General features: G+C 44.2%; 1 protein-coding gene across 1 annotated transcript; it reads right to left on the bottom strand.

The window, feature by feature from the left end:
* Window positions 1–7,269: 7,269 nt before the first annotated feature.
* Window positions 7,270–13,657, bottom strand: RSPH1 (radial spoke head component 1). Its single transcript, XM_041399964.1, has 9 exons — window positions 13,598–13,657; window positions 13,166–13,279; window positions 12,959–13,064; window positions 11,872–11,962; window positions 11,504–11,639; window positions 11,137–11,208; window positions 9,560–9,698; window positions 9,025–9,129; window positions 7,270–7,292 (listed from the first exon to the last, which is right to left on the bottom strand). Exons 1-9 carry the CDS (start codon window positions 13,655–13,657, stop codon window positions 7,270–7,272), a joined length of 846 nt encoding a protein of 281 aa, XP_041255898.1.
* Between the last annotated feature and the right edge of the window lie 11,712 nt (window positions 13,658–25,369).

The raw sequence follows: 25,369 nt of genomic DNA, 5'->3' as shown, positions 1-25,369 counted from the left end.
GAAGACCTGCAGTGAGGCTAATCTATGGTGACCCCTTGTGGGAAAACAACCTCAGATTTATAGGGCTAAATAAAGTCTGGTGTGATTGAGGGATGAGAAGGAAGAGCAGCAATTTTTTTTAACAACAATGCTTCTTCCATACCCTTTGAAAGGATATTAACATAAAAAATTGTATTGTTTGGGACTACTTTTAGGCAGAGGAGCTTGGAAAGACATCTGAGACAAATTCTTCTGAAAAGTGAGATAAAACGTGCTATGAATGTTCTGATCCTGATTTTTCCAAAGCTTTTTTCCTTGTGCCTGAATTAATACTGCTGGCACGGTGCAAGGAATATGCACAGTTCTGCTGAGTCAGAGAAGTAGATATGTCTATTCTTTGCACAATTTTAAGTTACAGGTCAGGAACAAAACAGTTGAGTGGATTTTTAACATCTTTTTTACTTACGGGGGATCTCCAAAAGGAGCAAGTCCTGTTCTCAGGAGCAACCTGTAACACACTAGAGATGCAGATGTTCTCAGCTTTCCGTGATTGTATTCCAGGCAGGAGGCTTTTTTATTTTTTCAGGAATACCACTGGAGGTCACTCATGTACTAACACACAGTGCTGCAGGGGAAAAAAGTAATTTAAACTATCCAAGAATGAACTCAGCTTGACTTGAAGATGATGTTAAAATGGAAGTGAGTTTGGAATTACATTGGGCAGATATTCCTCACATTTACAGCAGACTATAACAAAAGTAGCAAGTAAACTAATTATCTTAATTTTCTTATAAAAAGACTAAACCCCTCCCCACAACACTAGCAGACCAAGTTAGCTTTGATCTAGCTACAGTAATAAGGAAATGCAGCACAACTCTTCATCTAAAAAAAGCAAAAAATAGGAAAAGATAATTCATCTAAAAATGCTCACTGGGGTAAGCATTGGGGGACATCTGTGTGACAAGAAATTGCAAACAAAATGTAAGATAGGACAAGAAAGATTGTATGGGAATTTTATCACTATGATATTTCTGACAGCAGAAAAAATTGCAAGGAAGAAGTAATAAACTCTATTTCATATGACTGGTTTCCCTATCTCCACTTTCTCTTAATTCATTTTTATCATTAACTTTCAAACTTCAAGATACATTTTTGTTGGAAATCTGAGTTGTAGAGAAATGGAAATTGTTAAAATTTCTTCCTCTTTCTGCTAAACTAAAAATTTAATATTGATTTCTTGCTCTGAGGTGAAGAGCTAGGAAATGTCAGTCCTGTTTCAGCAATACCAGTACAATATCTCATCCCCAGTGGGCCCAACCTGGTTGTTTCACTTCAAAAGCAAACTGCTACTGGCTGGCAACTCTCTACCTAAGGCTCCAGGCCCGTTAATATTCATACTAAAATTGCCAAAGTATGAGAGACCCTGGCCCTCAGGGAAAAAAGTTTCAGAGCAGCTTTATTCACCTGCACAAAGAGAGAAAACCATCCGTCAGTGGAATTCAGTGCTTGTGCAACACTTTGTGCAGCTCTGCCTTGCTCTGTACCTTTAATTTACTATTTGTGTCTTTCCATTTGATTCTGGAAGCTTCTAGGAGGATTCTGCAGCTGCTGTGTCCCGTCAGCCACTTCCTGATTGACAGGTTTTTTGATTTCAAAAAGCTGCATTAAAAAAAAAAAAAAAAAAAAAAAAAAAAAATAAAAAAAGCTGCAAAAAAAAAAAAAAAAAAAAAAAAAAAAAAAAAAAAAAAGCTTTCTTGATTTTTTTTTTTTTTATTTCAAAAAGCTGCATTAGCTGAATGTTAAGTAATTATCTGCCTGCTGGTAGGGACCACTGGGCTTTGTCTGCTCTGTCAGGATGCCTCTCCCACTGGGAGATGGGAGCAGAGCAAGCAGAGTTGTTGGTAATTTGTGTGGGTGCTGGGGAATGGCAGAAAGTCTCCTCCAAGCAGTGGCAACTGTGCAACACCAAGGCTGATGAACCACTGGGCCTGATCTCCAGCACCCGGGAGAAATTTCCCCTGGCACCACGCTGGTGACAGCCTAGACAGGGTTTGGGCAGGGGAAGGCTGTGTCCGAGCCTCTCCCAGGGCTCTGGGCTCCTTCCCTGGGGGAGGTGTGTGCTGGTCCTGGTGGCACGTCCAAGGAATTGCAGGAAGAAGTGTGCAGACTGCTCCCTTTTAAGGAGGGAAAATGGGATATCAGCAGAGGTGAGAGCCTGAACCTGAGGTGGAGGGATTGCAGGGGCTGTGCTGGGTGGAGCAGTGGAGGAGGACACCCTTGAGGGAAGTTGCTGAAGTTCACAATTTCTGGCAGCAGCAGAAATGTTCCTTGTCCCTGCTCAGACATAAGTGCACAGTGTGTCACTGTGAGGGCTGTGTGCGAGCGTGCAAGACACTGCTGGCAGCTTTGGATGTACTGGAGGTGTGGGAATGTCCAGAGCTGCTGTTGGTGATGGCACCAGAGAGACCTTGGGGAAGGACTGAAGGACAAACAAACAAAGAAGAATCACAGGCTTCACAAGCAGAATTTTAATTAACCCCCTAGCAGTTCAGTTTGCACCTCTGACAGCTTTACAACACTGTCTGGAGAATTGCATCAAACTACAGATATTTACATGGCAATTGCTCTGGTCATGAGTTCAGGTTTTTGGGTCGTTTCAAAAAATCAATGATCTTGTACAGAAAGCAGGAAATGTAAAGGTGCTCCTGCCCTGGAAGATTCATCTGTCCCATGTAATCATATCCAGTAGATGGATGTTGTGTTCATATCAACAGTTAACTTAAGAGCATCCTCAACAGAGATAGTAGAGGTTCTAATATAATCTAAAACCGTCTGTCCCAGGAGTGGGTAGGAGGATGGTGGGAAGAGAAAGGAGAAAGGGAGGAAGTTGTGTGCTCTGTAGTGCTGCCTCTCAGGATCACAGCAATAAGGGCAGCCACTGGACCATGTGCCCTCTCCATAGCTGAGCTGGGTCCATGTTTGGCTCTGAAGAAGAAAGCCCACCTGGTTTTCTCAGTTGGGATTTTTATCTGTAGTAAATCTGACATCCTGAGCCTTCAAAGTAATGGATGTTCTAGAGATGATGAAGAAAAAGTAAAGTGTATAACATCTCTCATATGCCAATTCAGCATGGAATATTGCATCAAAATCACTTCGTCCAAAAGTGACACTTCTTTACCTGAAGTGATTGTACTGTGACTCTAACTTACTGGTAGAGAATATTGTGCATTATCATTGTGGGAGGCTGCTCTTGGCCACCCAGCCAGGAGGTTGACCCCAACAAATGATTCTTCAAGGAACCGAGGGGTGTTGTGATAAGACACGAAATGATGACACAGACACTGCTGCTCTTGAGGGGAACAAAAGAAGCATTCGTGTTCATTGGCTACCAGTTATATGGCTCTCTTATTAAATTAATATATTATTTTTTGTTTAAATTATTTTCACTTTATCATGAACTATTATCATTTTAGCATCATATCTAAATATTTAGATGTTACATTTATATTGTATGTAACTATTATGTTCTATATAATGTATTACATATATGATATTATCCTAAAATATTCAAAATATATTATTTCTCAATATTTATTATATATAGATATTATAAATATTATATATTATACAATATCAGTATTTGCATTTTATAATGGTATTTTGTTTCTGTATGTATTAAATACTGATGTAATATTTTATCTTATTATCGAATAATATTAATTTGCAATAACTTAATAATTAATATTAGTATCTTGGCATTAATATCTCAGTATTGATACTTTTCTTCTACTGGTTTAAAGATTCCCTTGCTTCTTATGCTAACTAGTCTTTCTCTGTGCTCAGTCTATCTCTTCTTTTTTCTCGCTGGGTTTCTGGGGTCACTGGGCCAGGAGTTGGTGGTCGCCATCTCCCTGTGCCAGAAGCACCTTTTCCCCAGCTGTGGCTGATTTCAGCACAGTTGCTGAGGCGGCTTTATGAGTTTTGTCCTTATCTGGGACGTCGTGCCGAGTGTCCTTGTGGCTGTCACTCCTGCATCCTTGGTGTCCCCTCTGAGCAGGAGCCCCTTCTCCCCGGGCTTTGTGCACCTGCCCCCGGCTCTGATATCTCCGGTGCCTCTCAAGCCCCAGGCTTCAGCCGGGCCATTCTCCCGACAAGGAACTGATGTCCCCGACCCCTGGCCATCAGAGGCAGCCCGTGTGACAGCGGGCAGGCTCCGGGCCTGGTGCGGGCAGCGGGCCCCGATTGTCCGGCTGTGCCCTCAGGCAGGGCCAGAAGAGCAGCGTCCGCAGCGCCCGCCTGCAGCGGGACCGGCGTTTCCTGGGGGGAGCCGGCTGCTCCCTCAGGGCCTGGGCTCCCGCCTGGGGAGCTGAGGGGCCTGCGGGGCAGCAGGGGCTGTGCAGGGCAGGGCCCTGGCTCTGTGCCCCTGCTGCCTTCACCTGCTCAGCCAAGGCAGGAGAAGCTGCTGCCGTGGCCGAGTCCTGGGGAGCAGCGTCGGGGTCCTGCAGGAGCTGTGGGTACTTGGGGTTGATCCAAATGGTGCAGGCGGTGATCTCTTCCCCACCCTTCTGCAACTCCTCTATGTCTCTCCTGTGTCCCCTTTGGGACAGCTCTGGGTCTCGTCTGACATCCTCTTTATACAGCTCTTGGTCAATGGAGCCTTCCCATTGGGAAAGCTCACGGTATCTCTCACATTCCCACTGGTAAAGCTTTTGAGCACCTTCATTTTGCCATTGAGAAGGCTTCTTGTGTCTCTCATAGTCCCACAGGAACAGTTCATGGACTTTCACATCTCTCCACTGGGAAGGCTCCTGGTGTCTATCATATTCCCATTCACAGACCTTTTGGACATTCTCATTTTTCCATTGGGAAAGATCCTGGTGTTTTTCATATTCTGACTGGTCCAGCTCTTGGACACTCTCATTTCCCCATCAGGAACGCTCCTTATGTCCCTCATATTCCCAAGGGAACAGTTTTTGGACTCTCATGTCTTGCCAGTGGGAAGGTTCCTGGTATCTCTTATATTCCACGTGGTCCAGCTCTTGGACACTCTCATTTCCCCATCAGGAACGCTCCTTATGTCCCTCATATTCCCAAGGGAACAGTTCTTGGACTCTCACATCTCCCCACTGGGGCAACCCCTGGTATCTCTTATATTCCCACTGCTCTAGCTCCTGGACACTCTCCTTTCCCCACTGGGGCAGTTCCTGGCCCAAGTAGGGCTCCCACTCTCTCTCCTCCCTGGCCAAGTCCCACTCCACAGTCTGTGGCCGTGGCAGCTCTGTCCCCACTACTGCCCCCTGCCCCTGCTCCCTAATGGCTTCCAGCCACCCAGGGCAGGGGCTGGGGGGACAGCAAGGGCTGGGGGAGCAGCTGGGGCTGGGGGGGAACCCAGGGCTGGGGGAGCAGCTGGGGCTGTGTGGGGCAGGGCCATGGCCCTGTGCCCCGGCTGTGAGGGAAGGAGGCGGCCACCTTAGAACAGCTGCCAGCCCGGCCCTGGCCCTCAGGCCTCTGCCTCCGAACCCATGCCAGCTCCCTCTGTCCCCTCTCCCTCCATGCCTGCGTGCCACTCCTGGGAGCAGTGGCGGCGTGGGCGTGACTCGTCGGTTTCTCCCCACCTGAGCTGATTCCTTTTGATAAAGGCATTAAAAAGGAGAAAGATCTCCTGCCCTATTTATTTCAGGCACCATCATGTCCTGTGTCACCAGTGGCCCTGGCACCACACACCCGTGTCACAAAGGGCCACAGCTGACATCCCTTCAACAGCCAACTGTTGCAGTTCGTTTTGAGGTGGGGTCCATACATTTCGGAGGGGTGAGACAGGGCATGCCATTTAAACAAAATGGAATACAACAGCCAACCGGCATGGAGCAGCCACAGACTTGGCACTTGTAGCCCCTGATGTGCCCAGGCCCCTGTGAGAGGGACCTTCCTTAGGGACACTTGCCCAGGAGAGGTGTTCAGCAGCCTGCCAAAGGCACCAGTGTCAAATTCAGAGTTTTTGTCGGTTTTCATACAACAAAAGGTTTCCCCTTCCTCACTGTTACTGAGCAATGCTGTTTGCACACTAAGCAACAACTGCAGAGTTAAATGAACAGCCCCACACATCTTTTCATACAATAAAGAACCCTGCTAGTGTCACCTCTGGGCACTGGGCTTTGGCTACCAATGGGCCTGGCTTTCTCCTCCAAAATAGAAAGAGCACAGAATCTTTTGTGTCCAGGAGGCCAAGGCCTACTCACCTGGCTTGCGGCAGAATTACAAAGCCCAGTGAATAAAATTGCAGTGCTGCCCCTCAATACCCAACAAATGCAAGAAGGCACCCCTTAAAGTGACCCTTGTGGTTCTGGTATCAGCCTTCACATCCTTGTGGGAACAACTACAGAGATCACGAGACCTTTCCTCCCCCTGCCAGGCATCCTGTTGAAGGGTGAATGCAAGCTGCCCTTTTCTTCCTGCTGCCTCCTCTCCTGAGGATGTCAAAGTAACTGGAAGGAGGAGAAATCCCATTCCATGTTTCATTGTGTCCACAGCCTGCCACATCAATTCAGAACTAAGGACTTTCTGAAAACTGTGCTGCATGATTGCTGTTATCAGGAGGAGGTTTGTGATAAAGGGAAAATTTGCATAGTAATCCAAAGTTTCAGATTTCTTTATTTCTGTCTCATTCCTTTTCAGGAAGTTCCGCTTTGGATTTCAGAGTGGCACCTTCTCAGCTTAGTGCTATTTGTGTCCTTTCTCTTCTTTCTTTCTTTGCCTGCTCTGTTTCTTTCATACTGTCTGTCTTTACCCAGTACACCTCCCAGTGAAGGACCCTCGCCTGATTTTTTTTCCCAATCCACATGCTAAAACAATCCTTGATTACGTTATGAAAGCTGGTCATGCAATGTCATTACAAGATCTTGCTCCATTTGGCTTTCAACCCCTTCAGAGCTTTGCCTTAAAGGGTAGGAACGTCTTTTCCTTGCTGGAAACTAAAATTCCAGACCATTTCAGTGTGTGCCATGGACCACAGAGGAGAATAACTCTACACTGGATTTGACACCTCATTACTGGCTACATTAAATAAAGGAGGTTGCTGTGAGAATCTGAGAGTATAAAAAGTCCAAAGATACACATTCCAGACAGAACACCGACAGAAATGTTTATTCAAAGCACCTAGAAATGTTTATTCAAAACATCTTAACATACCCTTTTACAAACAAAAATATTGCAGGCTTACCACACTAAATCATCTACTTAGAAATTTCATTTTTGGGGTCTTTTCCTTTAGTTGTACCCAATTCCTCTCTTTCATCCTCCAAAATCAGTAATTTCTGGGGAGTAGAAGGAAAGACAGAGCATAGAGATGTATTTTATTATAAAACACTGCAAAGTAATCCCAGTAATCTAAAACATAACTCTAGAACTCTGCTGGCCACCTCAGTCCTCCTCACCCACTGCCTTTCAATGCCAGTACTTGAAGCTGTTTACATTGTTTGTCAGCTGGCAGACAGACTCAGTACACCCACACTGACTGCCAGCCAGCCCATATGTAACTCTGAACAGCCAAAAAATGCCTCCTGGTTAGATGACATCACAAGGATTGCAGAACAAAAAAGAGGGAATTACTGTGTGGAAAAAGAATGATGGTAAAGGGGCAGGGAATACCAGGCTGCAAAGAAAACAGATTTTGTTATATCTGCTCTTCACAGGATGCATATTTTCTTCAAATCATTCCCTCTTCCTATAACTTAATCTTGCTAAACCTAAAGACAAGGGGAACAATATGTTGCATCATTAATTATTGATGGAGACCTATGCTGAAAAATGTTTAAAATCATCCAACTCCTTGATTCTGGAAATAAAGAGTTGGAGGGAACTTTGAATCTATCACTTTGCTGTGTTTTCAGGCATTGGCATCTGCCTCTGTGCCATATCTGACAGCCACCTGAGCTCATTTGTTCCAAAAAACACCCTAGAAAAGCCACTGGGAAAACCAGAACTGCTTTGTTGTGGTGGGCCAGAAAATTTATTAGAATCAAGTTCAGTCCAAATGGTTATTTGAGTGCAAGGGTCTTTGAGACAAACCAGGCTCAATGCACTTTTGCCAAATCCAAAGCAGAGCTATAATCTGCTGAAATTTCTCATGGATTTGACCCAAGCCCAGGAACCCTGTAAGATGTCAGTCCCACACACCAGGTCAGCCAGCTGCCTGTTCTGCCCTGAAGCTGGAGAACACCTTCAGAGCTGGTGCTCAGAAAATTAAAAGCAAATAAACTGAAAACTACAAGAGCTGACCTAAATGTTTCGTGTATACCTCCAGGCATTTTCATATGGTTTAATGTATTTTCTGATCCATACAGGGAGTGGTTGGCTTGGATTTATTGTAAAATGGACTGATTACAAATAGATACATTTATCTGATATTTTCATATCCTATAGGTAAGATTTTAAATTTTAATAATAAATGAAAGAACACAATTGGTTGGAGGCTTATAAGCTAAATATGAGTAAACATGGATGCATCCCTGTTGCTGCTTGTAACTGTGTATTTAAAACAGGCTTCTGAACTGCCTGGAAGAAAACCTGAGCACCTGAATTTCAAATCTCCTTGGTTTGTAGAGGAAACAAACCCTATTCAAACCAGAAGGTATAACAACACCAAAAATCTGTTTCTTCATATTTGTTTCGCCTGCTTTTGAACTGCACTTGGAAGAATTAAGAATACACAGTTGTATTCATGAGAGAAAAGTGAAGTGCTCAAAACTCCCAGACTTCTCAGGGTCTGATATTTTTTCTCTCATTTTTGTTAAAAAAAAAATAGTTTGGAAATTCAATCTCTTACAAATTGTCAAGTGTATATGCACAGAAGTGTCACTTTTAATTTGTTCTGTTGCAGTATATGAATTTAACTTCTCATAGTTCACTTCTCCAGAGGACTGCCCTCCGTATGAAAGGCAGATTCCCATGGTCTCCCAGCAGCAGCATGGCTTCAGCTGATTGACATCCACAATTTCAAACCCTGACTGCTAATTAAAGAATGAGCACACATGCCCCATTTCTCACCTTGATCCTCCTGATTTTGATTTACTTCTTCTTCTCTCCTTCCCTCACCTTCCTCTCCTGCATCACCTGCTCGGTGATCCCCACCCTCCTCAGTATCTGAAATACAAGAAATTAGAAATACCAAAGAAAACCAATTTTACAAATTGGCATTCAGCCTTTGTTTCCATGTAATAGCTCCTAAGTACTACTGAAGGCTGCAGTTGTTGTTCACATAAGAAATCCCACAATATCTTCTCTGTTTATAATCAAGTGTGTATAATAAGCCATGACACAGAGTTAAATAACTCACAGGCTTCCCAAGACAGTTGTATCTCATGCTATGTGAAATAAAACACATAAACACGTATTGTGCAGTTTATGAATGCACTTGGAAATTCCAAACATTCAATACACAGAAAATCACAGGAAAAACAAAACACAACACAAAACCCCTCTCACATCACTTGATATTAAACCCGTAAAACAATGGTCACCACAGCCAAAACATGAAGTTTCCAGAACAAACCTATAGCTGATAGAATTTTCTCCTCTTCAGCTTCTGCACCTGCTGTTTCTCTGGGGACTAGTAGCTCCTCATCATGGGGAGACCAGGGTGTTAATTTGGTAATTTCTGATGCTTTCCATATTGGTTCAAGAGGCAATGGTGGTTCATCCTCTTCTTCCTCCTCTTTTTCCTAGAAGAGAATTCATGAAATCTCATCCTACAGACAGTAACTGAGATGATGGGTTAGTCTACTAAAACCTCCTTATCTGGAGGAACCTCCTTATCTGGAGGTGGAGGAACTTCAGCAGCTGTAAATCTTGGGCAAGAACTGCACTTTGAACCCTGATCAAGTCAGTTGGCTGTTACTGATGATTGCTACCTGATGCTCTGTCTGGTAGATGCTCCACTGTCTGTCTCACACAGAAATAGACTAAAAAACCAGCTGTTTCTGCCTCAGTCTTTGCCTAGAGAGGACATTTGAAAGGATCTAGGAAGGAGTAAGATTGTGCACAGAGCTTATGGTTTTGAAATGGGAAAATATTTTTAAAATTCAAAAAAATAATGTTTTTTCTACAAATATGAAGGAGTCAATAATTGAATCATTGTCTGTATTATTAGCTAATTTCTTCTTCTTTTTTTTTAAAGGGGCTTTGTTCTGTAATTACTTCAACTAAAGCAAAAGAGCAAAATTTAATCTTACTTTAGTGACAGCACTGTCCTTTGCTTTAAAAACTCATCTAAGAATTCCCAACTGAACCAATGAAACACACATTACTCTGGATAATCCTATGAATCTGGCATTTGATTTGAGGATCTCTTGCTTTTAGTGAAGAAAAAAAAAAAAACAAAACAGTCTTCAAGCTTTGCAAATCTCTATCACAATGGATAGGATTTTGATGATTATTTTATCCTTCAGAATGATTGCTGCATCAGAGAGTTTTCAAAGAGTGTGTAACAGGAACTAATGTGTCAGACAACAGAGGTAGCAAACTCTAAGATAAAATGTGACCATTAAAAAAAAAATCAAACTAATATTAGAATATATTTCTTCTGTAGCTATTTTTGCACCATATCAAACAGATATGTTTCAAAATATTCATGCATAAAGAAGAGAAAACAGACTTTGATCCCAACCACTTCCTACAATTATTAGAAGCTGTGGATATTAAACTCCTAACATGACCAGAACAACAATAGGACATATTTCCCAAACATGACTCTGATGGAAATTACCATTTGAAGCAGTTCAGAAACACAAAAAATACTGCTCGTTTTTTTCTGGTGTTCAGAAGAAAATGCAATAGAGGCTAAATGTGTATACAAATATATCTATATTCCTCTGTGATTTGAAGCTTCAAATGTTTTGGGAAAGTCCTGATTCTTTTTAAGAAGAAAGGATTCACATCTGCAAGCAGTGCAAAATCACACCTTGTATTTTTCAAAGCTTACACAGTAGAAAACATTAAAAAAAAAAGCAAAATGAAACCTCATTTAGTTCTTAAGAATGCAGGAGTTTCCACCCTTTTTGACTCATAAGATCTACTTTCACATCACTGTCTGTAAGGCATGTTAGATATTCCTCAACAATAGATTTGATTTACTGAGTGCTCTTGCACTATTTCTTTTACCTGCACTGGTTGTATGTATTCACCATGCTGCTCACATCCGATATCAAAGATGAATTTGCCACGACCTGAAGGCTGCATAAAAATACAAAAACATCAGGAGAACTGAACAGCTAATCCATTCTAAGCACAGAAGTGTAAAATATCCTTTACTACAAATTCCATACAATAATCAGTAACGCTACCGTCTGAAAGCAATGTTGCAAAGAAACTTGGCATTGTGTTTATAGAATAATTCAGTTTCATGTTACACTTATGGTACAGGAAATACTACAAAAGATCAGAAGCCTAGTTTCTTATTTTAAATGGAAATAGGTTATATTAAGGCAATTCCATGCTAACTGTTCAGATGAATACAAAGCACACTTACCTTTCCATTGAGAAATGGGCCCTTAAATCTGTGGTTTAGGTGGATAAGCTCAGCTGGTCCACTCTGGATTCCATTTACCCAACAACCAACATACTTAGATCCTGTGTCTTTATAGACATATGTGCCTTGCCCATGCCTAGGAAGAAAATAATAATTTTGTTTTATACCAGTGAATATTAAGAATTTAGGCTGTTATAATTAAGATATTAAAACTGTATTAATTAAGCAGCTGAAACTACTCAAGCTGGACTAAATTGCCAAGGTCACCCCTGGACCTCATTTGCTACAGTCAGACATGCTCTGAAAATAATGTTTGCATTTTAATGCCATTGGGTGACCTGAAACATCCCAGTGGGAATGAAACAAACCTCTTGTTGTTAGCCCATTCTCCAGTATAGGTGTCTCCATTTGCATACAGATATTCTCCATAGCCCTGTCTCTGGTCATGCACCCAGTCTCCTTCAAGGACAAAAGGATAAAAGCAGTATGAGCTGGTTTATTTCACTGTGGCCAGTTTGTAATGTTATCATACAAGTATTAGAGAAAGAAAATAATGCTGTGGCACTGCTGGGATTCCTCACTATTCCTTACACCACTTACTCTAGAGTCCCCTGCTCTTTTTTCATCTGTTCCTCTCCACATGTATTTATGCTGCTGCCTGACCTCCCTTTCCATTTTTCCATAATTACCTGCCTCTGTTATCACTCTCTATTACCATTATGAACACATAACAACCCAGTTCTATCTTTGAATTGTATCTTGAATTTGTAATGTGTCACAGTTGCATTAGATAATGTGACATTTCCACATGAATTTAAAGAGGAGCTACTTTAATTTGACTCAGTTGATGAAGCTGTCCTGTCAGTATTGGGGCACATCTATTCAGAAGGATGCTAGATGGTTTCTATCTTCATTATTCTTCTAATCAAACTTAAATTAAAAAAAAAAAATCAGTGCATATGCTCCTGCAAGGCAGGATTGGGCTGCTCTTTTTGTTCTCAGCTTTTAGCCCTCACAATGTGAATGTCTTTTCTTTCCTAGCTTAGAAATGAGGGGGGAAATATTGTCCTTTGAAATTTAACTGATAGAATCTGATTGTTTCAGGTACTCTCCAGCAAGCAGGGGAACTCTAACTTTCATTACTTCTTCAAACTTCAGGTGTCCCAATCCCTAAATAAGGACTCTATTAAGAAATCTATTTTTTTCAATGATAGACCTAATAAATGTCCTGACATAAATCCCCATAAATAAACCCCAAGCTCCTCAGAACTGTTACTGAAAAGAGAATAAGAGGAACATATCTTGTAGAAATATATATTCTTGGAAAATATCTTGTGTCTTCTTAAAATAAGACATTCTCCAATTCACTCTCTCTTTTCACTTGTGGGGGGAGGTGGAGAGGGGAACGCGTCCTTTTGGCTACAGAAATCCCTGCAATTGTGTTCATTGCTTTACCTGCGTATTTTGATCCATCTGGATAAAAAAAGACACCTTTGCCGTGCTTTTTGTTTTCAAGGTAGTTCCCGGTGTAGAGGGCACCGTTTTTAAACCTGTAGGTCCCCTGAGCAGATGAAACATCTGTCAGTTCTCACGCTTGTTTCAACAGAGAGCCCAAATAACCCGACTGCAGAAGCAGAACCACAGCCAGGCTCGGTGTCTTACATGTCCACTCCTCAAACCATGCTCGTATTCCCCCTCGTAGGTGTCACCATTGGGCAGCCGCGCCTTCCCAAAGCCGTGCCGCTGCCCTTCGCCATCGCGACCGCCTTCATACTCCTGGCGGAGGGAAAAGGGTTAAAGGGCTGGGCCTGGCACAGTCCAGCTCATCAGAGGGACACAGCTGCCTAGGAAAGCTGCTCCAGCTCGGCACCCCAGCCTTCTTGGCACACAACTGCACAGCGTGGACGCGTTGTTCCAAACCCGCGTTAGAAGCCGGGCAGGCACAGCCGCGCTCCGAGACCGCCGTGCCCGGGGCTGCCCGCGGCCACCGAGCGGGGCTGCTCCCCTTCCTGTCCCTTCCCTTTCCTTGCCCTTTCATTTCCCTTTCCCCTTCCCTTCCCCGCTGCCCTCCCGCTCCTCCCGGGCTCCGCGGACCCCGATGTCTCTCCCGGCCTCCCCGGACTCGTCGGCGTCCTCGGAGCCCAGGTCCGACATGGCCGCGGCGTCGCCGTCGCTGTGACAACCGAGCGAGGGTGGCGGGGCCTGCCCGACAGCCCAACCCCGAGCGCCGGGAAGCATAAAATAAATAAATACAAATAATAATATAACATAAATAATGTTTATATAATAATATAAATATAATAATGTAAATATAAATATAATAATATAATAATATAATTTTATATAATAATATAAATATAAATATAAATATTATATGTATTCATAATAAATATATTTCATTATATAATATAGTAAATTTGATAATTTATTGTTATAATAATGCATATATTTAATGAATATATTATTTATTATATATAAATATACTATTTATTATTATTTATATTTATAATAAATAAATATAAAAATAATATAAAAATAAACTCTCCAAGCTGCTTGTTAGAAAGGCGGCATTCATGATTCGGCATTGAAGGAACGTGGGGATGGCTCCCTGCAATGTGTGTCAGTCATCAAAATGCTTATTTATTTATACATTTTGGCAAAGAGATTAATGTTAACTAGCTTACAATTCACAGAGTTCTCTTCATTAATTAGTATTCTGTCTTCGATTTGTTATTGATTTCTCGCTTCTCATGCTAATTAGTCCATGTTTTTCAGTCTTTTTATTATCTTTTTCCCAGACAGGGCATCTCTGCTTTATGTAACGTGGTTTATAAATTCTGTTCAGTTCTCTTCAATAAATTTCCCTCCCAGGCTCTGCTAACTTCTTTCTCCAGGTCTGACAGCACAAAGTATGTCAAGCCCTAAACTCTTAATTGGTTTTTCTAACACATGGACATCACCCAGAGTTTGCCCATCAACTGTTATCTATTTCACAGATTTAAGCTCTTCTGAATATTTCCCCCCACTGCTGCCCAGGCTCATTTCAAAACAGTGCCAGAATCTGTTCAGTGGTGCCCAGCATCAAGATGAGGAGCAATGGCCATGAAATAAAACACAAGAAGTTCCACCTCAACATGGGGAAGAATTTCTTTACGTGGAAGGTGGCAGAACTCTGGAACAGCTGCCCAGGGAGGACACAGAGTTCCCTCTCTGGAGACATTCCAAACCCACCTGGATGTGTTCTGTGTCACTGCTCTGGGTGACTCTGCCTTGGCAGGAGTTGGACTGGGTGATCTCCAGGGGTCACTCCAGCCCTCTGCCTCTTCCCCTCAGCTTTTCCCAGCCAGTACCTTTTGTGTGTTGAAACTGGTGACATCTGGGATGTGACCTGAGACCCCCCTCAGCCTTCTGAGAGCTCCCAGCAGTTCAGCTGGTCTGGCCTGAAAAGAACATTTTAGATTTTAAACCCATTCCTCCACCTAGATCCTTTCTTTTTTGTGTGGGTTTATTGATGTTCAGAAGTACCAGTCCACTTCTTGTTTTCTCTCGTACAGGAGTCAGGCAAATCACCTCACCATCACTTTGCACAGTAACTTAATGGCCAAGGATTCACAAGAGGAGCCAGGCAAGGATATTCTTGGTGAAAAGCTGTGAACTAGACAAGCACTGGGCAGAGCAGGTGATGCTTCTGAGGTAGACAGGATTGGCAAGTGGCTGGAAAATGGGTGGAGGTCACCTTATGCCCTAAATCAAAGCTCCACCACACAAACCAGAAAAAAACCCAGGGTCATCACTCTACAAAGATACACCATATTCAGGTGGGTTTCTTCCTTTTCATAAGCAGGAATCTAAATAGCCAGTATTTAAATAATGTGTGAATAGTAATAAGGTGTCACTTCTGTGGCAAGTCTCTTTTTGACTTCAGTTGGGTAAAGAAAAAAAGGAAGAGACTATTGCTAAATACCTCTGTGTTCATAGGAACCCTTCCAGCTTCTGAGTTAACGTTCAGTTTCTCATTTGAGAGCACTTTGCCTTTGAAGCAGTTAAGAATGCTGAAATTAACTTTTGTTAGCTGGCAGAGCATTAGACGTGTATTGACTCCAAAATGTACGCTTATTTCTCTTTCCTGCACACTCCCAGCATTTGACTAGGGAAGCCTAATTTGCATAATGTACTGTTAATAAGCAATTGCAGAATATGCAAAACACTGCTCTGCTCACCTCCTGCAGAGCTGACATGAGCGCACATCTCGGTGATGCCTCTGTTTCTCCCTTGCACCTAAGACTGGCTAAATTCTTTTAGCTATGATAAGGTAATGCCTCTAATTATAAAAGTGCTCACTTGGTCTGTCACGGCAAATTAATTCTAAGCAGACACCAAGGCTCAGAGCGACAAGGGAATTAATGTTTGGAATGCATAGGGAGGTGCTCCCTGTTAAACTCGAGGACAAAAATAACCAGACGTGTCTTTTGGCATGGAAGGTGACGTGGCTCAGGGAACAGCTGTGACACAAACAGGAAGCAGTGACAAGACATCAGTGACAAGACATCAGAGCCACTCCCCTGGATGACCACTAATAATGATCATTAACTGCTCTTGCTTACTGTTTCAGAGTTCTGAAGAAGGAAAAGGGTCTGAAGCAGCTCAGTTTTCTTGAGAAGCAGCTAAGAACTCTTTCTTTATAGAAGTTAAAAAGCTCAACACCCAGAAGTGGCAGATAGAATAAATGTCTTTACAACAGGATCATTTTACTTAAATGAGGGAGGCATAATTTAAAGTCTTCTATACCTAGAAAGTGTCTTGTGAGGACAGCTACAGCTTCTATATAATTAATGACAAGAAGAATTTATTTTGTAGTTTTTTGTCTTCTAGTTGAATTTGGATGCATTTCAATGTCAGATTAAAGTTAAGCTTCAGCTATGTCACTGTTGAAAGGAGGTCTGCTGTCATCCTTATTCTCCTGTTCTTTTCCCTTTTCTGTCAAAGGAGCAATATTCCTAAGGTCCTGCTGATCTTGTATACAAGTTTGATTTGTCCAAAGTCCCGAGAGGTAATTTGTGCTGATTACCTGCTCTGCCCTTGTTGCTGGCTGAGCTGGCAGCTGCCAGCACTGCCAGTCACCCTGGCAGGGACAGCAGAAGCTGCCACAGCTGTGAGTGACCCTGAGGAAGCTCCTGGTTTGAGTTTGACAGAAGCCCCACAGGGAGCCAGAGCTCCACTAAAAACCAAAGCCATTGCTGCCAGAGGTGCTTAAAAACAGAGGGAAGGAACAGCAACACAGGGAAGGAAAAGGCTGCTGGAATGAAGAGGTCAGAATGTGCCTCCTGTGGGAGAGGACAGCCCTGGATGTCCTTTTCTCCTATTTTGCAGGTCCTCACTTTGATTTTAAGCTCCTCTTTTGGTTTTCAGCTCTTCTGCAGAGAGAAATGGCCAAAAAAGCACTTTTAAGGCCAGTTATGCTCCTGTTTCTCCTTGGAGTTTACTCTCTCTTAGGAGGGGGAGACTTTTGCAGTTCAGGGATTTTGCAGGGAAAATGCTGCTGTGCCAGGCCTGTGAAACAACCTGAACACTTCCTTCCAGCACTGACCAAGCTCTGAAAACACACAATGAACATTCAAAACTACAGGACTATTTGTTGACCTCTGTGTTTCAATCAGCATCCTGCTTCGAAGGGGCGATAAAAATACAGCAGGGTGCACACACAGCCTCTGATATGGTAAAGACAGGATGCTGCTTAATTCCCACTCAGTGCACTTGGGAATTCCTGCCCTCAGGAGCTCACTGATCTCTGCTCCTGTCCTACCATGCATCCTTCTTCCAGGGGCAGTGCCTCGTGGGCCAGCTCTTCCCCACCCTGCCAGCAGTGGGGCTCTAGGAGCTGCCTTTTCATCTGCTGCCACCAAAATTAACAGGATGACTGGAGATAATTTGCCTGACTCACAGGCAAAAGTGGTTTCCTCACTTCTCACATTACTCAGTCATTCCTGACAGAGTTGGTGACTCCGGGAGGGCCAGTCCTTGGCACTGAAGTCAGTTTGAGTTTTGCTCTGGGCTCAATTTGAGATGCAGGTGATCCTTCATTGCTTTTGGTAGGGCAGACCTGGGCAGGATTATGTCTCTTGACAAGATTTTAAAGAACAGAAATCTGCAAGGAAATATTTTTTTCCCTCTTAGAAGACAGCAATTTCCATTTTTCTCCTTATGAAAGTATAATGCATGGCTGGTAACAGATATTAGCAAAGTGTCAACAGGAGCTGTCAGGAAAAAACTTAAGGAAATGAGATCTGTTCCTCCTGACACTTAAATATAAACCAGATTGTTTTCAACAGCCTTTTTGGAGGAAAAATGTGGGATTGGGGAATTGCAATAATATCCTAAGGGGAGTTCTTGTTTCAGAATATGCATTTCAGGTCTTTTTAATATTCTGCAATGTCATCAGGTACACTTTCAATATTTTTTGAGATAATGGGAACAAACAGTGGACAAAGTGGAATTTACTTTCTCCAAGTTCCACATACTGGGTTTTTTTATCCAACTGAGAATTAAGTAAGATTCTGAAATGCCAAAATCCTTTGCAAAATGGGAACTTCTCTCCACACAGCTCTTTTTAAGCTCTTTACAGGCAAAATGAAATCTGCTTACTCTGTGTGTATGCCAAGTAAAGATAGCCTCTTTTTGTGCTCATAACTAAGTCAGAAGAACTAGCAAATGACCTTTCTAGCCACTCAGTTTACAACTGCCTCCTCCAAGTACAATTAATATTGCATATCCTGAAGGCAGGACAATTCAAAAACCTAAGTTTGTGTGAAAGCCATTCTTGAAATAGAGATAATGCTTTTTTTGTCTCTTGGCTAAATATGACCTTTCATTTCCCCCCCTGCAGATTATCCAAGGGAAAATGTTCTGTTGTATTTATATCCTGCCTCCCATTTCTCTGACCTCACTGCTCAATTTGAAGTATTCCATTCCATTCTGCTTTCCATTCTTCAGACATCTGGGAAAATTGTCAGGTTTTTCCTTTTACCTAAGGGATCTCCCTTTTCACTAAAGTGCAGTGGGAACATACAGAGGTCCCTGTGGTTCCATTTAGGAAATTGTTGCTGATGTCTTTTCTCAAGACTTTGACAACAGTCAGCCTTGCTAGTGATACCAAGAAAGCAGTTTGCATTCATGAGATTAAAAAAAAAAAAAAAATCTTATGGTCAGTATAAGAATAAAGCAGCACCAATATTACAATTTTATCTATTTTTCTGTGGAAGTGTTTTTGGGGTTGGGGTTTTTTGGTTTTTGTTTTTTCTGCATTAAATAAAACCCCAAGCTTAAGCCTCTTTATTCAGGCAGAGCTTGTAATGACATAAAGCTCAAGCAGCCCAATCCTTTTGTCTATACCCCCTGAAGTCCTAATCTAATAATTCAGAATTAATTCAATAGAAATAATGAAATGATTGAGGTAGATGGGACTAATTTGCTGTCTCCTCATGCCTGTCAGCTCCAATACCTTCGAACATCCTCTTCTTATTCATGACCTGCAAGACAATTGCTTTAATGTAAGCTCTGTTCTGGTCTGTTTTTTATTTTACCATGGTTCTGGGATTTGATTTCTGCTACAATATGCCTCAGTGCTTCCTTCTTATCTAAGTACCCTTCAGTGATCAAGTCTGAAAGCAAGGAGAAAGGAAATCTGCCAGCAGCCTACCTGCCCAATTCACTCTGTTTACTCTGTTTACTCCTCAGCAATTGTTTCTGTAGCCATATCTTGCACTTCCACCCAGTTCTCCAGGAAATCTAAGAGTAGAAATAAGGGCAAAATAAGAAGAAAAACAATCCCATTTCCTGCAGGAAGCAGAATTAAATTCTTCAAGATAAGTTCCTCAAAATAGATTCACATTTTGTAACAGACCATGGTCTACATGGTGTTTCACAGATTCCATCTATAATAATACAGCTTGGTTGTGTTTTGGCTTTGGTTGTGTTTTTGTTTTAAATTCTGCATTCTCAGAACATTCTTGTTCATTTTTCTTTGAGCAGGTGGCTGAAGGTGTGAGAGCTGCTCCAGGGAACCTCCATCCCTTCTCCAGCAGCCACTGATCCCAGGCCACATGCAGCAGCTCTGCCCAGGGCTCCCTTCAGCAGATCCCCAAAAAACCCCACTGCTGCTACAGCCACTTTTTAAACAGATGCTTCCTTAGACAGCATGAGGTGGTTTAACCATCCCATTCTCTGGAAAGCCTTGGGAAGAGTCAGAACAGGCAGAGTCCAATAGACAACTCCCAGGTTTCAAATAAATGCTGTTATTTCTAATTGTCTCCTCCAGGCTGACCAGTATCTATCTTTATGTAGGCATCTTTTCACAGTTTTACTGCCCCTCCCTGCCCGTGTTCCACGTGTCGCAGGGTGTTTTCTTCACAAGTCATGTTTAGTACTCAGGTACTGCCCTGCTCTGCTGGGGAAAAGCCTGTGCTGGCCCAGTGGTCTCTGCTTGATGTCTTTCTTAAAGCTTCCAGCTGGTGATTCCCACTGGATTTCTGGCAATGAAAGTACCAGTGTGGAAATTCTGTGGTCATGTTAGTGTGGCACTGAGCCAGCACTAGAATTTCTCAACAGGCAGGACATAATGTGCTAACTCAGCTCGACAGCTTCCAGCCCCTCCAAGTTCCCATCTACTGCCAAACACACAGGTACAACCTTCAAAGCCTCTCTTTTTTTTGGCTCCTTTGGATATTTATTTTTTTTTGTCTGCCAAAGCTCGACGGCAGGTTGTATCTGGATTGCACCCAGTGCTGATGTCAACAGCTTATACAATATTCCAGCTGCTCTGTTGGGAAAACAAAGCATGCAAAACTAATAAAGGCAACCAAAAATCGTGATTATATCAGTTCTCAGAATCCTGCTACTCATCAGGAATAAAGTCTAAGTAAATATCAATTTTTAGATAGCCAAATACTATTTAACAACCCATTATTATGTAAATAAGTTATGAATTTTTTATTCCCCTAAGACAAAGTGATCACTCTGTGGCCAAACAGATTAGTCTTTTCCAACTGTGCAATTATGAATAATAAAAGGTATTTTTAATGCAATTTACTGGAAAGAAAATAAGTATTTTAATCAGTTAAGGGATGCAATAGTTGGCATCCAGACCTCTGCTCAGCCAGCATCACCTGTTCAGTGAAGGAAAGGCGACATTGACATCCACTGACTTCAAAGTGTTTTGCTTTGTCTGGACTTGAGGAGTTGAGCACCACTTGTGAAAGTAAAATTTAACTGTCAGCTGGGAAATTAGATTATCTCTTCTGAGAGAAGCACCATCACAAGCACATGAAAGCATCTGCCAACTCATACACCTTTACTTCTGTTTGCTTTTGCAGACAAGAACTCGTCCTTTTCTATTTCCTCTGGTATAAACATTGCCAGGGCTTAAAAAGCCAAACCGCTGCCACACTTTCAACCCAACACAACAATTTCCTGGACCAAACCCTTCATTTGTGTTTCCTTCTGGAAAGCAACTTGCAAAGCGTGATTTCTGTTTGTTTTTTCTGTGAGGCTCTAGATTACACATGTTATTTTAAACCTTGTGGGTGTGTGTTCTGTTTTTTTAACCATGTAGATCTCCTTTTATCTCTGCCCGACCTCTGGCCCCTCTGTGAGGCTGTTGTGCAACCAGCAGCACGAGCTCCTGCTGCTGCCTCTCCCTGCATTCCTACTTATTTCATGGCTTCTGGCAATTGTAGCTGCTGGTGACCCACGCTGGCATAGCAGAGACAGCAGCTGTGCCAAGTGTGGCAGCCAGCAGGTTTCAGTGATGCCAGGGGAATGGATTACAGGAAACATTTATTTGAATGGGAGATGCAGTTTCTGCTTTAAGTATGAAAAGTATCAGGGTTTTCTGGGGCTGTTTGGATCATGCTTTTTGCAAGCTGCTTGTAACAGAATAGTAAGATACTCAAGCAAGGTTAAATTCTTTAAGGAATTTAAAAAGGGCCAAGGCAACAGCAATTTTAAACAAAATGAGGATTTCACATGATGATGAATAGCTGTTGTGATCATTGGGATGGCTAACCATGTATACAGATGCACTGTGATGGGTCTGACCTTTTCTGCTGTAAGAAGACAAATCTTTTTTCTTGTGTGTGTGTCTGTGCACCAGCCTGAATAGACAGTGCCTGGGTTCCTTCTGGTGCTGGTGCAGAAGTGCAGCCACATGACTCATGCAAATCATCTCCTCAGAAGGTAAGACTGGTGATAATCAAGAGCAGTGCATTAACTTTCCAAGTAGGACATTTGTAGCATTTAGAGAATTTTTTTTTTAAGCTCTGATTCACCACTTACAAATCTCAGCAAGAAAGATGTTATCAGTATTTGCCACCAACAAGCTTTAAAGCAGCAGATTTTACAGCACCCACCTGTGTTTGCAATGGTTCAGGTACAACTCTGAGACCCTGATTCTGCAAATGTGAAAATAAGGGTGAAGGGTTCCTTTACTTCCTGGGAGAAGGAGAAGGAAAGGTGCCCTGGGATCATGGAGCAAAGCTGAGCACATGTCTTAAGTGTTTGACATGTGGAGCCTAAGGAACATCACACTGGGAGTCAGTTTCTTTTCTTGGTATTCCCAGCACAGGCAGTGCAAGATGAGAGGGAAAAGAGAACAACATCAGACACTTCAGTGAAGCCTTAAGGGGGTCATTTGTCAGGAACCTGGTGCTCTACAAGGGACAGACTTACACAGATAAACTTAAACCTGCATGAGGTAACTTTAGCAGCTATTCAGTCTTGGATGAAGGAAATAGCACAGGGGTTTTTGCTCTGGTGAGGTGGCCATGATGAAGAAACACACCTGCAGCACGAAGTCTGCATTTATATAAATAAATTGACCTTTGATATAGGGTTTCTGAAACACTGAAGGATCAGGAAACCAGGAGACAACTAAAGTAAATGCATTCTTTCTTCTTTAATGAAGTCCTCCTGAATGTTTCCCTCGGCTTTCAGATGATCTGTGAACACTTGGCACCAGAAATACCTTCATGTGTGTGCTGCAGGGAAGCACCTGTGCACACCTGCCCAGGCTGGGCATCCCACTGCAGAGCTGGGCAGTGCAGAGGGGTCCAGCCACCACTCTGGAGCACCTGGAGAGGAAGAGGCTGCTGGGGTGACAGATGGGGACAGCAGGGACAAGGGAGCATCTTTTCCCTCTCTGGCAGGACAGGGGTGAGCTGGGGCCCTGCCAGAGGCCTGGGGCAGCAGTTCACAATCACAGAATGGTCAGGCTGGAGGGGACCACAGTGAGTCACAGGTCCAACCTTCCTGGTGGACACAGCACAGGAATGTGTCCGACAATCACAGAATGGTCAGGCTGGAGGGGACCACAGTGAGTCACAGGTCCAACCTCCCTGGTGGACACGGCACAGGAATGTGTCCAGATGGTTCTGGAGTATCTCCAGTAAGGGAGGGTCCACACCCTCTCTGGACAGTCTGTCCCAGTGCTCAGTCACCGTTCAGGTGGAACTTCCTGGGCATCAGTTCCTGCCCATTCCTCTTGTCCTGTTGCTCAGCATCAACAGAGTCTAGATCCATCCTCTTGGCACACTTCTTTAGATATTTATACACATTAATGAGGTCCCCTTAGAGTTATCTCCTTCGAGGCTGAACAGCCCCAGCTCCCACAGCCTTTCCCCATCACAGAGATGCTCCAGTCCCTTCATCTACAGCCCCAGCTCCCACAGCCTTTCCCCATCACAGAGATGCTCCAGTCCCTTCATCTACAGCCCCAATTCCCACAGCCTTTCCTCAACACAACTGAGATGCTCCAGTCCCTTCATCTTCGAGGCTGAACAGCCCCAGTTCCCACAGCCTCCCCTCAACACAAAGATGCTCCAGTCCCTTCATCTTCGAGGCTGAACAGCCCCAGTTCCCACAGCCTCCCCTCAACACAAAGATGCTCCAGTCCCTTTATCTTCATAGCCTCCGCTAGACCCGCTACAGGAACTCCACATCTCTCTTGTCCTGAGGAGCCCAGACCTGGACACAGCACACTCGAGGAGCCTCACTGGCTCTAAACAGCGGAGCCGGATCACCTCCCTGACCTGCGGGCACGGCTCTTCCCAAAGCCGAGGGCTCGCTCCGCAGGCTCCTCCTCCGCGGCGGGGAGGGGCCGAGGCCGCCGGGTCCCGCCGCGCAGCTCCGGCGGCGGGCGGCGATCGGCGGCCGCGCCCGGCCCGCTCGGCTCGGCAGGCTGGCAGCGAGAGGAGGAGGAGGAAGGAGGCAGCGGCGGCGGCGGGAGCAGCAGCCCGGGGTAGGCTGTGCGGGCGGCCGCGCACCTGCCGAGCCCGCGGCGGGGGCGGAGCGGGGGCGGCTCCTCGGCCGCGGGGCCGCTCGGGAGCGGCGGTCGGGCCGCGCCGGGCCGGGCAGCGGCGGCTGCGGGCTCGGGTGTTCAGTCACCCTGCTTGTCACCGGCGCTGCGCCGCCTTTTGTCTCCTTTTCTCCCGTGTATTTTTCCCCGGAGCCCCCATCCTGCTGGACGGGGAGGGTCGTTCGGGAGGCGCTGCTCGGTTTCGGGGGTGGCACCGCAGGTTGGTGCGGTGGGACCTCAGGGACTGAGGTTAGAGAAAGACTCCGGGTGGGACCCGAGACTGAGCCCGGCGCTGCCGGTGGGTCCCGGGGGAAGGCGGTGCCTGTCCCTTCCCCGGCTCGGCTCCCGCTGCCCTTGACCTTTGGAATGGCCGGAGCCGCCCTGGTCGGTGCTGCGGGTCCCGGGGCACCGTGTGCTCGCTGTGGCGGAGCACGGGGAGCCCTTTCCCCCTGTATTACACAGAAGGAACGCGGCTATTTAAGGCGCCGGAGCGATGGATTTGGCAGGTTCTGTCTCAGGTGCAGAGCTGCCGGGTATTAAGCACAATTTGCACTTGATCCGCGTGTGTGCGAAGGCGCTGTGAGCCCTTAAGGACGCCCCGGGGAGGGTTTGGTTACCCGCTGTCTGCAGACACAGAATCCATCTGAGCCCCGGGGAGCTGCTCTGTGCCCGGGCAGGACCTTCCCTCCGGCACTGCTGATCCCGGCTGTGCCGTGTTTGCAGGGGGAACAAGCCGCTCCCCGGTGACTGCTTTCCTGGAATAGGGAGGAAGGTATATGCTTCAGCCACTGCAGCGAAGGGGCAATACCGAGTTCGGAAGGTAAATACTGTTTCAAAGTAAATACGGGGATGTGGCTTTGTGCGCTGTAGCACGGCAAGGAGGAAGTGGGGGGTTGGTTTCGCTGTCGGCAGAAATAGTTGCTGAAAATGAAAGAACATAGAGAAAAAATGAGTGATTAAATGGGACGTTGTCCCTGGGCTTCATCAGTAAAACTGAAAAATAAAAAATTGTATTGATGAACTACTGGTTATGTGTTGTAGCCTATTAGTGTGATTTCTGAAGTATAGCTTGGTTTTTAAAATCTGCTTTAATCTCCAGTAAAAGGTGAAATTTACAACCTGCTAGTTTTATTGCCACAAATTTCTTTGCTTATGTGTGATGCCTTGAGAGGCTACCTAGAACAGAGGCTAGACAGTGTTAAGGGAATAAAGTAGGGATTTATTAAAAAGGCCTTCAAAGGATGCGACTTGGGCAGTACAAGAGCCCGGCCAGGGCTACACCCAAGATGGACCCCGGGTCACAAGTTTTCACGCTTTTATAAGTTTTGGTCCATTTCAGGTTATGAAGTCCCATCCTCCCAGATTGCTCTCCTCAGTTTGCTGTTGTTTACAGTTTTTGGACCTGAAGCTGCTATAATTCTTGGGCTGGAAAAGATTTTTTTTGTCTCAAAACACTTGCTAACACTTTATATGAAGTTCAGAGTTCTATACTAATGCAGTACAGAATCTGGAAAATATGA

Source organism: Onychostruthus taczanowskii, unplaced genomic scaffold (assembly GCF_017590055.1).
Source record: "Onychostruthus taczanowskii isolate IOZ18803 unplaced genomic scaffold, ASM1759005v1 scaffold17, whole genome shotgun sequence".
Classification (NCBI taxonomy): domain Eukaryota; kingdom Metazoa; phylum Chordata; class Aves; order Passeriformes; family Passeridae; genus Onychostruthus; species Onychostruthus taczanowskii.
The sequence above is the reverse complement of the archived record's forward strand: the minus strand, read 5'-3'. Positions and strand labels throughout refer to the sequence as shown.

Coding starts and splice junctions, on each gene's coding strand:
- RSPH1 (XM_041399964.1), bottom strand. CDS start 13,657: ATGTCGGACCTGGGCTCCGAGGACGCCGACGAGTCCGGGGAGGCCGGG. Junction 11,963..12,958: donor AGATGGATCAAAATACGCAG/GTAAAGCAATGA, acceptor TTGTCCTTGAAG/GAGACTGGGTGCATGACCAG. Junction 11,640..11,871: donor GAATGGGCTAACAACAAGAG/GTTTGTTTCATT, acceptor TTTTCTTCCTAG/GCATGGGCAAGGCACATATG.